Consider the following 17,379-nt stretch of genomic DNA (forward strand, 5'->3'; position numbering starts at 1 on the left):
ATACCTACAAGTAAGGCAGACGTATTTACGCAAGACGTATTTAGCTAAAGCTGTAGATAAAAATGAGACTGGGAACACTCTTGTATAGATTACTGCAAATGCAGACCATCCATTTGCTCCATTAGTTTATTGTCCAATGATTATCAGTTCAAATTTAGTATGAGAATTAAATATATTTAGGTTCTGGGGCCCTTTAGTGGAAATAACTGACAGTAGCAAGCTTATTTGGGAGGCTGGGGATCAGAGGTCTGAGTGGAAGTCACCTCAAAGATTAAAAGAAGCCCCACCAAGCAAGCTAGGAAGAAGCAGAAAGAGCCTGCTCCACCTTCATCATAGAGGGTCGTTGCTTTGAGGACTATCCTGAAAGGGGACATTTATCAAACCATTAGGAAGCTTGCTAACCAGATAATGGGTTTGTTTTTACTTATGTGCAATCAAGCGATTCTTTTTTATCATGTAGGTGATTCATATGCCAATTAAAAGGTAACACCCAAAACCATGTCTTAAGATAAAAAATTTTATTTTACAATTTTATAAAGCAGCTTTACATTAAGCACAAATGTTGATCCATTTACTTTGTATATAAACATAATAGTACCTCTTTCCCTCTGCAAAAATCATGTCTTGCTGTATATAAAACTAACATGTGCACATTGTGCTTAAACTGCAAAGTCTATACAGCTTTACAAAGGACTACCCTTTAGAAGGGCATCCTGTAAACAATTTATTGCATATTTAACACATGGTGTGTACCCCCCATGTCAAATGTAGAAAAGAATAAAGTACAATTACAAAGTGAGTGAAAATAGCAGCTTTCAGTGAATGTCTCACACAATGGCCAAGAAAAACAGCACTGCCACACTTCTATAGTTGTGCTTGTGTCACTGGTTTGCATATACCCACGTGCACTGTGTTTCTGATGAAATGTATATGTACAATAATCCTAGCGAATGGGTTAAATAGACCTTAGCATCTAAGATCTTTTGTCAGTTTAAAAACAGAGGTACAAAAGGGATTATTATACAGTGAAAACAAATACATGAAATTACCGGCACTGGTGTCAATTAATGCTCTCCCAGAGCCCACTTCTTTTTTAAAATGAAGAGGAATCCATGCTTTAGGTTCCATAAACACTCCTGGCTGATTGCTTAATTTACATGCATATGCACTCCAACAACAAAAATGCAATGGAGATTGCTTTAAAAATAGAATGGTACATCAGTTTCTCAGCTGAAATGACTAACCTATGTTTCTTAACAAATCTGTCTGCTGCCGGATGGACTCCAATGTGAGGTATGAAACATGGAAAGATCAATGCCACTATTTGTTTTTAAACACTCTTTTCCTAATCACTAGGAAAAGGTGTTCACATTGTTAAGGCACTGATATTTGTCACAGAAGCAGTACCCAAACCTTCTCATTTGATTCTCCAAATCCAAATCAGTATAATGTTGAGGAAACACACCAGAAAGATGTCTCTTTCACTCTCAGATAGTGATCAGCTATCGGAGAAGTAGTTGTTTTTTTTTCTTTTTTGTAATTTGAGGAAAATCTCCTCTCTGAACACTTTGGTACTGATAAAGATTTTAGGGTTCAAAATAGTTCTGCTGTGACATCTACTTTTTGTTGGAATCAATACGATCATGTTATGTGTTTGCAAAGATCAAAAGAACTACAAACCTGTTTTGTACATTGGTGAACAAAATAGAAAAGGCTTTTAAAGTCTTACTGTGATCTGCCACATCTCTCCTTTCAGTGGTTTGAATTTATTTTGTCCCTAATACAAACATCTCTCCCCACTCACACTCTCCTTGGTATTTTTTTTAAACCACACAAACATTAGGAACGTACAACAGGACCAACAGAAAAAAAAGATCTGTTAACTAGCGGGGTGTACTTTACCATGCTGGAATGTGTCTACAACTTAAAAGGTTTGGGATTCATAATCTGTACTGACAAAAATATTAGCAGATATTAGTGATGCACTACCATAAAAACACTGTTGGTCCAATGACATGAGTTGGTTTGTTTACTCTCTCCGAAGTACAAGGAGGCAAAACATGTTTAGAGGCCTACCAAATTCACAGATCATTTTAGTCAGTTTGACAGTCATAGGATTTTAAAAATAGTCAATTTCACATTTTCATACGATTACATCTGAAATTTTACAGTGTTGTAAGTGTGGGGGTCCTGACCCAAAAGAGGGCAGCAGGATTGCCACCCTCACTTCTGTGCTGCTGCTGGCTGGATACCAAGCTGTAAAGCCAGCACCACTGCCACCAGCAGTGCAGAAGCAAAGGTTGCAAGGTATGGGGAGGTGGGTTAACATATGTCCAGGTTTTTCCAGCAGCCTTGCCACCAGGATTGGGGGCGCTGACAGCTGGGGCCACAGCCTCTCTGCTTGGGTCAGGGGGCTGTCACAGCCAGCAGCTGCAGGACTTCCTGCAGGTGGGGAAGGTTCCCGGAGGTGGGTCTGACCCAGGATTGAGAGCGGCCCCTGAAGGTGAAGAGGAAGTCCTGTCCCTCCGCTGGGACTAGCAGCTGGAGCCTGGCCCATGGTAGGAGGCTCCAGCTGGGGTGCCCCCAGCCCTGCCCTTCTCCTACAATAGCCAGATTTCATGGGGGAGATCAGATTTCACGGGCCACGATGCATTTTTCATGGCCGTGAATCTGATAGGGCCCTACACATGTTGAAATGAAAGACTAATGGCTAGTGAAAAGACTTTATAGATATAAAAAGGACATTTCAGGTTAATTCTGAACAATAATGTATGTCACTGAATGCACGGGTTCAACACATTCAGTTATTGCACAAGTACTCTTCCTCACTTGTCAGAGCAACTGACAATATAAAAAATTAAGCCAATATTGTGGGTATAACTAAGTGTAGAGACCTAGATCTTAATTTTAACATTTAAAATGCTTGATCCACTTTTTAAAAAACAGTTTAAAAATTAAATCACTAGAAAAAAATCATATTGATACAGAAACCTCTCAAGTGTGGGTGAAAATACAGTACAAAACATCAGATTCCACGACAAGAGATTCCAACTACATGGGGGGGAATGTTGATTAGCAAGCCTCAAATATGATTGTAAATTCAAATGTCAATGGTATGCTTGCAGTTTTTGTGCAGTCAACTAATCCCACTTTGAGTTGTGCTTACATAACTTAACAAGCCTGAATGCTGGCTGTGTGTGTTTTCCACTTACACATCTTTAAAGAAACCATATGTTCAACATATTTCTCGATATATAGAATTTAAAACAAATTTTGTGTATTTTTCCCCCCCAAGAAAAAAATTTGTATTAGAGAAACACTTTTAAAGAGATACACTGTCGACTACCCAGGTTACAAGTAAATACACATTTACTGCATTACATCACATGATCTGTAATTCTGTTTCCAACATATATACAGATAATTCCATTTTAAAAGAGGCCACATACTAACTTTTCAGGCAAGTGCTGGACTTTAGAGACCTATATGGCTTCTGTAAATTATCTTTTTCCTACAAAAAGGAAAAAATAAGAAATCCCCCCCCCCCCCAAACTCAGGAGTACAAATGGATTTTGTTCAGTGCGAATAATTTCGCTATGGAACATTATGGGCAGGTAAACAATATAAAGTACCAGCTTTTATTCAGTCCTTTGACTGGACCCCTGCTTCAAACTCCACCTCCCAGACAGAAGTATTCTCACGCTGGAATGCAATTACTTTCTGAAGATCAGTTTTGAGGACCACTTTGAAATAGTTCGCAAAAAACTTAGTATGCAACCTTTTAAAATGTACCTTTGTTTAGCTTTAAGGAGTCCAATAATTCCTGTCAACAGCAGACAGCTGAAACGGGGTTTTGGTTGTGAGCTCTAGTTGTGCTTTGCCCTGCCACCTTTAAGGTAGCTCTTCCATCGCTTGACGAATTCTTTGAAAATTGGGGACTCGTCAATCGTGCTTAATAGCTGGAGTTGGTTTATGTGGGTGGTGTGGTAGTCCCACCGGGCCAAGTTGGGAGCAGAGCCTAGCATGAAATGACGGAGGTCGTAGATCGTTCCTGAGCCAGTATCATAGAGCGGCAGCATGGCTTTGAGGGACTCCATTCCTCGCTCATAGAGAGACTTGGCCTCTTTCCCTAGCTTCTCACCTGCAGTTTCTTTTAAGTCATACAGTCCAATCAGAGAGTACATGAAACCGTTCAAAACAAATGAGCTAGGGGAGGTTGGGTACTCTTCATACCAGTCATGTTTGTTCATAAAGACAGCTTTCACTCCATGCTGCTCTGACGGGAGCCTGTAAGGTGCTGTTGCCTGTAAAGCTGAGCTGAGGAATGTGTGGTCTTTTGTTAACAGATAAGCCCTGACTAACGTTGAAATGGCCTGCCCTTGGGCCATGGCAGAGTACCAGCCAGGCTCTAAAGATTTAAACCCTTCCCCTAACTTCCGTGTCACCATAATTGGCCAGCCACCTTTTTCATCCTGGTTCCTCACTAGCCAATCACTCGCGGCAAAAAAAGCCGCCATGTGGGCAGTTGTCGATATAGTGATGTTATCAATGAAGCCTTTTCCCTTTGTGATCAACCGAATCACTTTCTTAGGCATTATTTTTGTCTGCTTCACAGCTTTTGTGTTGGAGAGACCAACTCCTTTCCGTAAGTCAGTCACCAGATCTCTAGTGACTGTGCTCCAACTGGTCCTAGGTCCAAGGCCATAGTAAATATCTCGGTCTTTAAAAGCGATCAGCTGAGTGTTCGAGACATAGTGTATGGTGAAGAGCTGGTTCTTCTCAGTTGTTTCTAGCACCACAGATATGCTCCCATTTGTGATGAATTTGAGGTCAAAAGAAATAATAAAATCTCTTGAGTTCCCAACCTGCAGAGACGCCCCTTCAGAATTTTCTGGAAAAAACACAAAACATAAACAAAAGAAAGCGGTTAGAGGTAAAAAATGATCTGACAGGATGTATATTAATAAAACATTTAAAAGGAAGTTACACCATACAATTAGGTTTGCCAGATAAGATCTGAAATAATTCAATGGCACTTAACCTAAAAATCTCTATTTTCATTGTGTGTGTCAGTTCATTACTGCTTATTACTAAATTAAGAACACAGCATCAATTAATGGGTCAAGGATGACTCTCTGTACCATAAGTGAAAATTTCCCTCCTCTAGCCTACATTAACACATTACTGCATTCTGTCTAGGAGAAGTGCCAAGGTATTGGCCAAATTGCTTCTTCAGGATCCTATGCTAGCTGATCAACACCCCGGATGTAATGCAGATGCCAAAATGGACTCTTCAGACAAAGGACAACTGGCATAACAGGAGACTAAGAGAGGGAGAGTTGAAAAGAGGTAGATGGGCTGCATCACTGAGAACCTGAAATATGTTTGGTAGTATTAAGCTATCCATAGTAGACAGCAATATGAGCTAACCAAGCAACACAATTAAAAAAATATAAACCCCTCCAGCTACAATAAATCTTATCCTAATCAGGTCTGGCATTCTAGTAACACAGTATGGGCAATTTGTTCCAGCTGGTTATGATTCAAAGAAAGAGAAGCAGAACAAAAAGTCACTTTATATTGTATGTCATATTTCAATAAAAATCCGATTTTGTGTGTGCAAATTGGGTGGCTGGCACTAATTTGGCATTACATATTTTGGAACTTGTCACATAAAGCAGTTGACATGATTTGTGCCAACAGATTATTAACTGCCCACTTCTCTTCAATTCCCCAGTCAGAAAATTGTATACGGTACATAGTTACTGGAACTAGGTGCTGCTGCACCCTGGCTTGAAGTGGTTTCCATCGTATACAGGGTTTATGGTTTGGTTCAATGGCTCTCAGCCCCCCACCACTATACAAACTGTTCCAGTACCCCTGCCTGTGTAACTAAAGTAAAAGGCAAAACACCCCACGGCAGATTCTACTGTCATCAGCTTAGATGTTTGCCAAGTTCCACCACAGGGCCCACCAGCTACCTGTGCAAATCTACTGAAGGGAATGGGTGTTGCGCAAGCATAACTGAGGCCCTCATTGGGCCTGCAGGACATCTGTTACTGGTGATGCACCAGAAGGAAAGCACCCAGCTTGATTTACAGAGATTCTACTGAGCTTATTAGGAAAGAACTCTTTCTAGCTGCAAACTGAAAATATTTGAAACGGAAATTGAGAGGAAAAAAACATGGAGCCCCAGCTATGCCATTTTTAGTCACACTTCAGACTAGAGCCACATTAAGCAAAACAGCTGGGAGAACTAAGAAAGAAACAGGTAGTTAGAGATCCATTGGGACTAAAATTAAAATCTATTAGCTGAGGTTTTGCCTGCTTGACTGTTGCAAGAGCAGGGAACTGATCAATTTAGTGGAAAAATGAACACAAAGAAACTTTACATTTTAATTTATTAACCTCTACAAGGGCAAAACTCAGTGCTGTCTTCTTTTTAAAAAAAGACAACAAAACAATATGTCAACAATTAAATAAGGTTCCAAAGCAATACACCATAAGGAAACCTTGTTTCTTCACACATTAGCTTTTAAGTATAAGACCAAATCCCCCCAAAACTGTAGTAGATGATCAAACAGCTAATTAGTTTGTAAGACTGTACAGATCTTGTAGTTTTGAAAGCACAGAGGTATGATAAATGTTTAAAGACAGTCATTTTAAATTAATGTTTTTAATGGAATAAAATTCTCATGTGTGAAAGGTGATTGTTTCTTTGCTTGTGCTCCTTGATGTGTGAAATACCCCTTCAATATTTCTAGGAGCAACAACCGAGTTATGGCCCACATTCCCTCAAGAATACAAGGCTTTCCCCATCTACCAAACTAATCCATTATGCTTTGCATCAAGACTATCGTTTCACATGCTGCACTGTACGATCTCAGTGTTACCGTATCTCCTTTATGATTGAATTTTATGTTTTGGTTTGTTTTTGTTTTTTAAATAAAGCTTTATTTCCTTTGAGCTCTGAAGTTCAGCATCTGCCTTTGGAGTAGAGAAATAGCAGTGCCTTGTTACACTAGTGTTGTTCTTTCTGTGAATGACTAACTCAACCACCAAAATTCTGTAAAATAAATTAGTTCTTTAAAAAAAATGTTAAAATGTTGACTGTCCCCATCTATCATTTCTACTTATTCCTTTTGCTTTCTATCATACAAAACGCTATAGGAAGAGAGGCAAAAAGTTAAGAACTAAATAAAAACCCAAAAAACTAAAGGTTGCCCATAACTTGTACTGCATTAAGCACCTATAAATCTATTACTTAAGGCCATCTAAGATGAGTGGATTCATACTGTGGCCTTCAAGGTCTGAAGATTACTCTGCCATCAATAAAGGATGAGGGGAGAATACATAAAAGATCTTATAACCTTTCCTCTCCTTATATCTATCTACTACAAAGACACAAGAGTGTTCTGACAACTTTTTCCTTAGAGACCCAGGCCTAAGGTGCTGACTAAAATTACTTCATTGTCTTTTTAAGTAATGGACTCATTAATTCTAATGGGTATTGATTAGGGAGAAAAATACATTCAGTCCTTACTAATGAGGCTGTCTTAGTACAAGGAGAAAATGTTGCATAAAATAATGCATTTTGTTGTACCAATGATTTGTTTTGTTAAGTATGAAACAGAATATGACAACTCAGAGGAAGTAAAGGTATATTTTAGAACACCGAGTGGAGATACACAGTGACTGGGAAAACTCAGAGGAGCTGGGTACGAACAAAGGCTATAGCCGCCAAGCAACCAGTGCAGCTGGGAAGGTAACCTTTCGCTCCCCACCTAGGCTAGTTGTAGCTGCGTGTCACTCAGAGCAGCCTGAAGGCTATTTGACGTTACCTCGGCCACCCATGACCCCCAAGGGACTGACATGTAGCTGGGGCTCTCAGAGCACAGGGAAACCCTTATTCTAGCTTTTTCCCTTTCATATTCCCTTACACTAGCAGCAGGAAGCCACTACACCACTGGAGGGTCCTCCTATGCTGAGATGATCCTCCAATTATCAGCTACTTTGAGTTCTAGGGTCAGATTCTACCAGCAATGGCACATAAAGCAATTGTGCTAGATCCCTTAGGATCTGGGCCAAGGTAAGAATACCTGAACACCTTGGGCCCGATTCCAGAGCCATCCTGGGCACGAAAGCTCATGCACAATGAAACAGAGGGTAGGTTACAGAATTAGACGTTCTTGATTTCCTCCATTAAACAGTAGTACATCTTTTAGTTCAGGAGGGTTTTGAACATGTTGGTTATCTTAATGTACAAGATATGCTAAACTCACCTTCTGGATTAACTTTTGCTGCATGAATCTGCAGTACTGTTACCGAGCAATAGAATATTTTAAAAAAACCTGAAGCCACATGCAGTCCAACTTTCCCTCTTTCCTTAGGCTTAGGACGGCCTGAATTGACAAATATTGTGACACTTGTATGCCAAGTTTCAGCACAACACAAACATTTACATTCTAATGAAAAATCTTTGAATACAGGGATTGATAATGGAAACACTGATGGAGTCCATGCAGTTAAGCCTGTAAAGAGGATATTGCAGGAGCATCCTATCTGTAATTCGTTAGCACTAAGATTTTGGAATTTATTTTATTCTCATTTCCTATTCTACAGACTGGTTCCAAGGTTATTTGCTTCCTCCTATTCCTGTGATAGGCATGGCAACTAAAGGCTACAGGATTTCATCTGGAGCTTTTCTGTTCTTTATTTTTGGTGGTAAAATCTCGTCTATAATACAGCTTCTGTTCACTTTACAGTTAGTTACAAAGTCGAGAGATAAGATAGAAGGAAAATAAAAGACAGACAAAGGAGAAGACAGGTTTTCAGGTGAGATTTCAAAGATGAAAAGTCAACAAGGTTATATACATATGTATTTAATAAAGGACTCCCGTGATAACATCTGCACAAAATTAACACAAATGGCTTATCTGTGATGTAGTTACAACAACACACCTGGAGCGACAAACTGTTTAACATTAGTGAACCTGGATTTATCAGTTACTGTCGAAAGAGAACAGCCTTTTGGTACAGTCCAATCAACAGGTCTGCTGCTTTTGTCCTTGTCTTCAGCTGTTTCGTACACCTCTATGTGAGGTGGTTTCTCAGTCAGATTTTTACTATAATGACTTAGCCCATATTGTGCAATCTGGATTGGGTAGAAATAGCCTTGAGGTCCCCACTGTGTGGACAATGGCACACCTGTAATATAGGAAAAACATGAATAATTGTTAGAATTCTAAACTGTATTTTAAATGTTCTATCTCCCCTTCTCTCCCGCACAGTTTTACATAAATAAATACCATTTACCAGAAATAACTTTCACCATTAGTTCTCAGGCACAGACAAAGAAACCCTGTTGAAAAAAGGTGAATTACTCTCCTTTTTACCAAGATCTGCAAATACTAAAAACTGATATCAAAACCGACCAGATGCAGAAGGCAAAGTGAAGTTCTCACCACGTTCTACAATACCTGGGCATTTACTTGCTTATTGCAATACCATACTTTAATACATAAACATTTTTATGGATTTTTTCCTTCCACTCTGGAGACCATTAAATCCCTCTAATACCACATAAATCTCTGCAAATTAAATGTAAAATAACATTAGTAGAATTTTACTAGCATTGTTTCATGGTGAACTTGCAATTTTACTCAATACACCTCTACCCCAAGATAACGCTGTCCTCGGGAGCCAAAAAGTCTTACCGCGTTATAGGTGAAAACATGTTATATCGAACTTGCTTTGATCCGCTGGAGTGCGCAGTCCTGCCCCCTCCCCCCCGGAGCACTGCTTTACCATGTTATATCCGAATTTGTGTTATATCGGGTCGCGTTATACCAGGGTAGAGGTGTACTTGCAAATTTAAACTGTTACAGCTCCTGAACTATAAGGCCATTACAACAAATGGATATAAACTGGACATTAGGAAGTTTAGACTTGAAATTAGACGAAGGTTTCTAACCATTAGAGGAGTGAAATTCTGGAACAGCCTTCCAAGGGGAGAAGTGGGGGCAAAAGACATATCTGGCTTCAAAACTAAGCTTGATAAGTTTATTGAGGGGATGGTATGATGGAATAGCCCAATTTTGGCAACTAATTGATCTTTATTAGCAGGTAAATATGCCCAATGGTCTGTGATGAGATGTTAGATGGGGTGGGAGCTGAGTTACTACAGAGAATGATTTCCTGGGTGCTGGCTGGTGAGTCTTGCTCACATGCTCAGGCCATATTTGGGGTCGGGAAGGAATTTTCCTCCAGGGCAGATTGGCAGAGGCCCTGGAGGTTTTTTGCCTTCCTCTGCAGCATGGGGCATGGGTCACTTGCTGGAGGAGTCTCTGCACCTTGAGGTCTTTAAACCACGATTTGAGGACTTCAATAACTCAGACATAGATTAGGGGTTTGTTACAGGAGTGGGTGGATGAGATTCTGTGGCCTGCGTTGTGCAGGAAGTCAGACTAGATGATCATTAAGGTCAGAAGGGACCATTAAGTCTATGAGTCCATAAATACATCTTGAAATAATGTCTGTGTAATCAGATTTCCCCCACCCTGCTCTTAACAGAATTTACACATACTTTCTGGTCTAAACTTCTCTCCTTCAGGTTTAGCTCAACATATAAATAAAAAACATGGCAACCTAAACCTCTGTCCCCTAAGTTAGGGTTTCTCTGCAAGGGCATCCTTGTCCCAGACCCTAGTTGCCTTTGAGGGGAAAGCCACTCCTCCCCCCCATATTTGAAGTGGAATTAAAAAGTCACATCTACCAAAATCAGTCAATAAGAATTAACTGGCACATCTGTGCAGAGCTCCAACATCTGTTAACAGCTGGACCCCCAGAGACCTGCTACAACCTGGTAATTTGTATAACTGAAGCTCACTGAGTGATGTAATGCTCTTGAAACCTCATTCATCAATACACATTTTCTAACATTCTCAGTCATGACCAGCCTCCATGATATGCTTAAAAACAGCCGCCGCCCCCCATCGCCTAACCCCCCGTCATCTTCCTTCTGCCCAACGTACTCATTAACGTCCATTCAGTGAGGACACCCTCATTATCATAGCCATAACTGATGACAGACAACATGTCACATCACTGACTGAACAGGGGAGGCAAGAAGAGCCTTAGTATATGGAAAGAGGTTCTAATTTATATGCCAATATCTGGATAAATGGTAATATGAAAGGAAATGCACACAGAGCATGAAGCACGGATAAAAAAAATTCAAAACTTGCTGGAGTTTAACCAACATGATTTACTGGTCTTCAAACTTAGTCTCAAAGCTGAATCTTAAAATGGAAAGTGTCTTAAAACCCCTGCAGGAAACCAAAGATCCCAGCCCTTCAAACCTTTGAATGGCACAAAGTGAAGAAAATTAAAAGTGAAAATAAATACAGTGGCATTTGCACCATTTTTGTCCCTTGGAAATGTTCAGCTTGGAAGCAAGCTATCCCTGGAACCTGGTGTAATGAAAAGATTAAACTAAATTAAAGAAGATACATGTTTCGAATAATAAGTGTTCCTGAAAGTAACTTGATGGACTACTTCTACCTGAAGAGTAAAAGCATCAAGGGAAATATTTAAGTACTATGTATTATCTCAACTGCTGGAAGCTAGCTCACTTATTAATACTGAGTGTTCTCAGTTAAGGGCGCATGTATTGGGATCATAAGATGAAATCTGCTGTAAAAGCTTTACTTGTAGCTGTTAATTTAAGAAGATGACATGATTAAATTTTCCAGGTCACAGGACACAAGGCAACATATTACCTTGTACAAAAGAGACAAGGTAAAATATAACACAAGCTCTCCTTCATCCCATCTGGAGACAATATAAGAACTACTCGATATAGACTGTCATCTCACATCATTCTATTAGTTTGCCTTTGAAACCTAAAACCTTTTCAAACGGTTTTACTTTGACATCCATCCTCTCCCCCACAGTCGTTATTTCTCCTCAAAAACCTGTCTGCCAGATGCTAGCAAGTCTATTTCCCTAACCACATTAGGGATCTTGGCACCGCATTGCACAACGACAGCTCTAAATGGCATAATGCAGAAAGCCAAATTTATAGGTAAATGACACTTGACACTTTGATTAAATTCATTCACAGAAATGTGTGGCTGAAATATACAGCAGCTAGACATATTCCAGATCGGCGTGGAGCCTACATATTTTGCAAGTTGAGATGCTGCAGAACTTGTCCTGCCTGGTTTTGTATTGCGGTTCACATCGCTTTTCAGCCTAAAAGTCAGCAGTACTGCAAAGTGACCATCTGCAGTGATCTTCCAGATCCATTCTACATTTAACATCCAAGACTGACAGCACATCGAGCACCACGTATGCACAAAGAGGGGACTTTTTAATGAAAAAGACTATCGATTAGAAAGTCTGATGTAGATAACCAGACTTTCTAAATGATATTCTACATCAGACTTTCTAATCAATAGCATGTTTCATTAAAAAGTCCCCTCTTTGCGCATATGTGCTGCTTACGGGGTCTCTAATTTATTTGTAATTTTGGGAGAGTCAAGACTCAGCACATGCACTCTCAATTTTCACTCCAATCAGAGACGAATTAGAGTCAGGCATCTTAGGGCTGGTCTATGCTCAGAACTTACATCGGCATAGCTACGTCTCTCAGGGGTGCGCTATGCCATGGAGCTATGCCAGCCTAACCCCAGTGTAGACAGTGTGTGGTGAATGGAAGAATTCTTTCATTGACCTAGCCACCGCCTCTTGAGGAGGTGGATTACCTATGCCAATGGGAGAATCTCTCCTGTCAGCATAGGTGGTGTCTACACTGAAGCACCACAGCAGTACAGCTGCAACACTACAGCTGTGCCACGGTAGTGTTTGAAATATAGTCCTTAGGGGGAAAAAGTCTACATTCAGAGCTAGGCCACCTTGCAACCCAATTGAATCGGCATGTGTAGAATTAATAAAACACCTTTCTTGTAGGGCACAAGAACAGCTCCAGATGTTCCCCCTCTCTTTCCATCTCATTCCAAAGCAAGGTGGCAGTTTAAAAAACAGGAGGAGAGTACCACTGCATTGTGAGGTATTAGAGCTAAGATGTCATCTGGCAAATGCCCATCATTAAGATAAGGTGAATTTTTTAAAAGCAGCTACAGTGAATCCAAAATGGCAGTTATGGGACACAGGAAAAGAACACGAATTTAAAGAATTGAATTTAATAGTCTTGAAGGGATATTTTAACACCATGTCCACTAAAAATAATAGTTTTTAGAAATGTGTTTTGATAGGGCATCTTATATTTTTTTCAAAATATATTCCAGAGACTAAAATAATTTAATATATTGACCTAAAGATACAATAGTATTTGCTTGGTTGATACCTAAATTAGTGGGAATGTGATAATATAACCTGGAAGGATCATAATACATGGTATCATGATTAATTCGGACATGGTTCATTCATTCCTGTGCATCTTTTAAAACAAACGAATCTACTGATGTGCAGGGGTTTAGAAGTGACCTACGCTGGAAGTTAGAGTGGATACTAGCATACAGTGAAACATCACAAATGACATTACAAATTACTGAATTTTTCAAACTAGTAAGTTAATTATTGTTAGGAAAAACTCAGGAATACATCACCACATTAATGCATTTGTTCATTTATTTCACAAGTGCAGTTTTAGTTATTTATAGTATGTGACAGTATGCCAGTAAGTTTTCTGTAGTACGTTTTGTAAAAAGTAATTAATTCTTAGTTATGAGATCTCGCTGGAGTTTTCTGCTATTAAATCTTTCCTATGAAGTGGAATAAGAGCTGTTTGTGTACGAATTATCGATTGAGTGGCTCAGCAAATTAGAAATGTTCTACTGTACTGTAATTTTATTCAGTCTTATGAGATAAAGCTTTAATGGCTTAAATGCCTTCCCATTCAACTCACCCCGTTCTTCAAAATCTCTCCTGTAATTACACAGAAAAGCATGAACTCTCATAGAACAAATCTCATAGGAAAAAATACTCTTATCCTGTCTTCAGAAATCGCAGTGACTCTTACTTTGTTGCATACAACCTGTGCTGGGCCAACCTAGATCTGGCGGAATCTAATCCTGCACTGTTTTCTGCTTGTACCCATTTATTGTTTTGCTCTAAAAATGTTCCAAAGCAGAAGCTTACATTATTGTGCTAGCTCAGAAATTTATAAACCCAAACACATGAAATTCATAATCTTGTTAAATACAACATAAAAAAGACAAAGTACAATAGACGGTTTAGCCATATGGTATTGCATGGCAGAGCTCTGCTGTATGGTTTGTCATCTCTCTCCATGGGTGCTAGTAAAGCCTAAGAGTACTTTCTAGCACTGCAGGTGTCTGCTGTAAACCAAAATTAGAGATGTCAGGACGACACTGGAGGAATAGTAAGGGACAGACTAGAATAAACTTGGATGTCACTCATGACTCTCATCCCCATTCTTTCTTAGGGAGGCTGAGAAAATGAAAACAAACATCTTGAATATCAAATTAGGAGAGCCAATTTTCAGATGCATTTCATTCAACTGTCAAATACATTCCCCACCTACCTTCAACACCACTTATGCACTTCACTCTATCGCGAACTTCTACATTGTAGCCCTCAAAGGACATGAAGACTCCATCGGGATGGTAAGGTGCTCTCTGTGCATATACTTTGGAGTAGCTATGAGAGAACTCAAATCTGTCATAGCCATCATACTGAGCAATTTTCCCATAAACCTCAAAGTATTTCTCCACCCAACTGAAGGGCAAAAAGACCTCATTGCCCTCTCTCCTCCCTTTAATTGTATGCTCATCATTGATCAGACAGTCAATTTCTTCATATTTAAGTCCCAAAACTTTGTTTCCATTGCTATTGAACCCTCCAACCACAGGGGGTGCTTTCTGTTGCTCTTGGGGGGACGCCTCCTCGCTCTGCTGTTTGGCTAGGTTGTTTACATAGTTGTTACTTTCAGATGCAGCTGTTCGTTTTTCCAATCCATCTACTCTGAAGCCATTGTTCAAGTTTCGGGGAAACTGAGTCGTTTTATCACTGGAGCATCTATTCCACAGCAGGACTGTGACCAGAGTGAAGAGAGCGCAGATGATGATCAAAGTCTTATAGTTGACCCGAGCTGCCAAGCAACGCATATTCACACCATACCTACAAAATAAAAGGAAATGTTCTCAAGTATAAACGTGGAACAGATTAAAACAGGGGAACGGACGGCTTTTGCTTTTACTTCATTCGACAGTGATAGAGCTGGTGACAGGGGAGTGCACCACCATGTGGAGGGGAGAGGGTGGAAGGGTGTCAGTATGGATTCAACCTCACCCTGGCTCCGGTGGGAAGGGTGCAAGGAGGTGGGCAGTAACACCTTCTGTGATTCGCTAGCAAGCTCTCTGTCCGACACATGGATTCTTTAACAACAGTATCCGGAGGGAGATGCGAGAAGCGCTCAGACAGAGGGAAGCGTGACCGAGGGCTTTCATGCAGCGGGGTTGTGCGAAGACATGACTGAATTAGGAGCACCATACAGTGGGGTATCCCCCAGGATCCCTCTAGGTCACCTCGATCCCAACAAACCAACTAGTAGCCCACATCACCAACTTTGGACTATAACAAAAAGGCATTTATCAACACAATTTTGTTGTGCAGCATGAGCAGGACATACCACAACTGGCAGTAAGCTTTAGAGCCACAGTATATTTTTTCAAGTAAAAAGTCATAAATCTAGCAATGAAATGCTCAGGAGCAGGCGACCAGAGCTGCAAAAGTGCACTAATCACAGTAATCCACTCCGCAGCGCACACAGACAAGTCAAACCAAGTACAGCCACTACCCAGAGTGACATGATGAATCATTTCTGCTCCAACTCCAGAAAGAAGAGGGAGTCGGGATGGAAAGCTCAGACAGGCAACAGAAACAGTAATTGGTTAAACTCTATCTATAAACCATACATTTCTGACAAATGAAAAGACTGAGCTCTAAACTTGGATGTGCTTTGCTTTTGTTGAACTGAGATGCCACGGAAAGATTTTTTTTAAAATTGGTGTTTTTAAAGAACTCTTTGCGGTTTGGAGTTCTGTGACAGGCTGGCACATCTGTATTTGGAGAACAGTGAGTAAAATATTTATCTCAAGTCATTGCTGATCATTTTAAACTGCCTCATTTCAAAGATGAAATCTCAATCATTGCTCTCTTCAAACAGACACTTTTGAGATGTTAAAAAAGCACTTTAAGCGCTTAGACACCGATAAAAAATAGTGAGCTGATTTAAAAGAACAACTGGAAATATACAAAATTTATTCTGGTGTGGACCTTGACATTCAAACCTAGATCAATCCTTTAAGCTTCAACTCTTCAAATACACTTTTTAAAGTTAGTTTATTGCTGGAGCATGCAGGCAACTGGACTATGTAGTGCTAACTACTGCCCTGTTCAAAGCAGATCTCAGGCTGGGAAAGACGCCAGGGAGTTAGAGGCCTCTCTAAAGTAGGAACAGAACTGGGAAAATGCGAGAACATCCCAGGAGACTACGAACTCCAAACAGAAGTGTTTTGGGGCCAGATTTCTTGCACAAAGTTTCCACAGAGTTAATAAGAACATAAAAAATAAGTTGGAGAGGGCTTCTCTCATAGCAAAGGTCCCACTCCCCCTTACCAGTTTTCTTGCCAAAAATCCCCCGTCTCCCCTCCCTCACCCTACATTACAGTAGGTGAAAGATCATGTTGAAAGAACACAAAAAAGACTTAGACTGGGAAATATAGGAATAATGATAATAAATTTAAATTATAAAGTATACTGGCATGAAAAGCTAGTTTTACTCAAGGATGAAGCAAAAAACCTGAAAACACAGGAGCATTTTTTTTAAAAAATGCCACTGAATTACACAATGTGTTGCAGACTACTATGTTTTTAATTTTTGATACTTGGATTTCTCTTGACCAAGCAGCTTAATCAACAGCTTAATTCACATATATCCTTCAGGCCAACATCTTTTCCCTTTGAAACATCTCCTGAGTTGATGGCAAAGAGTGCCCAAAGGTTAAACATGTAACTACCTGATCTGATTTGTGAAGCACAGAGCTGAGCTTTTATTTAGCACTGTGCTTCAGGAGCGGCCCTTGTCTTGCCAAGACGCTTGGAAGAAATGCTTTTATAAAAATCTTAGGGCTACTTGCACACAGAATTCAATATGGAAGTGACACAGAAGCAGTCAGAAGTGATGGGGCAGAGGTGAGGACTGAAAAAGAGACAGCAGATCTGATCTGTGCCATTACACAAACCACCCATGGTAATAAATAATTATTATAATACAGGCTGAAGTACTACAGATTAAGATGAAGAAGTCAGGCCAAGAACAGTTACCACTGC

General features: G+C 40.0%; 1 protein-coding gene across 5 annotated transcripts in view; it reads right to left on the reverse strand.

Moving 5' to 3' along the window:
- Positions 1-503: 503 nt before the first annotated feature.
- The window catches only part of GLCE (glucuronic acid epimerase), a 103,581-nt gene continuing 86,705 nt past the window's right edge, over positions 504-17,379 (reverse strand). For 4 of the 5 annotated variants that reach the window (XM_044980356.1, XM_044980355.1, XM_044980354.1 and 1 more), the window contains 3 exons: positions 14,570-15,165; positions 8,962-9,207; positions 504-4,891 (listed from right to left, as the gene is read on the reverse strand). In XM_044980356.1, the coding sequence (XP_044836291.1) occupies positions 3,867-4,891; positions 8,962-9,207; positions 14,570-15,152 (1,854 nt within the window). In that variant the 5' untranslated portion in view covers positions 15,153-15,165 and the 3' untranslated portion in view covers positions 504-3,866. Of the gene's footprint in view, positions 4,892-8,961; positions 9,208-9,315; positions 9,690-14,569; positions 15,166-17,379 lie in introns of those variants that run through there. The other variant, XM_044980357.1, reaches the window with a different exon arrangement.

This window comes from Mauremys mutica, chromosome 11 (genome assembly GCF_020497125.1).
Source record: "Mauremys mutica isolate MM-2020 ecotype Southern chromosome 11, ASM2049712v1, whole genome shotgun sequence".
NCBI classification, from domain to species: Eukaryota; Metazoa; Chordata; order Testudines; family Geoemydidae; genus Mauremys; species Mauremys mutica.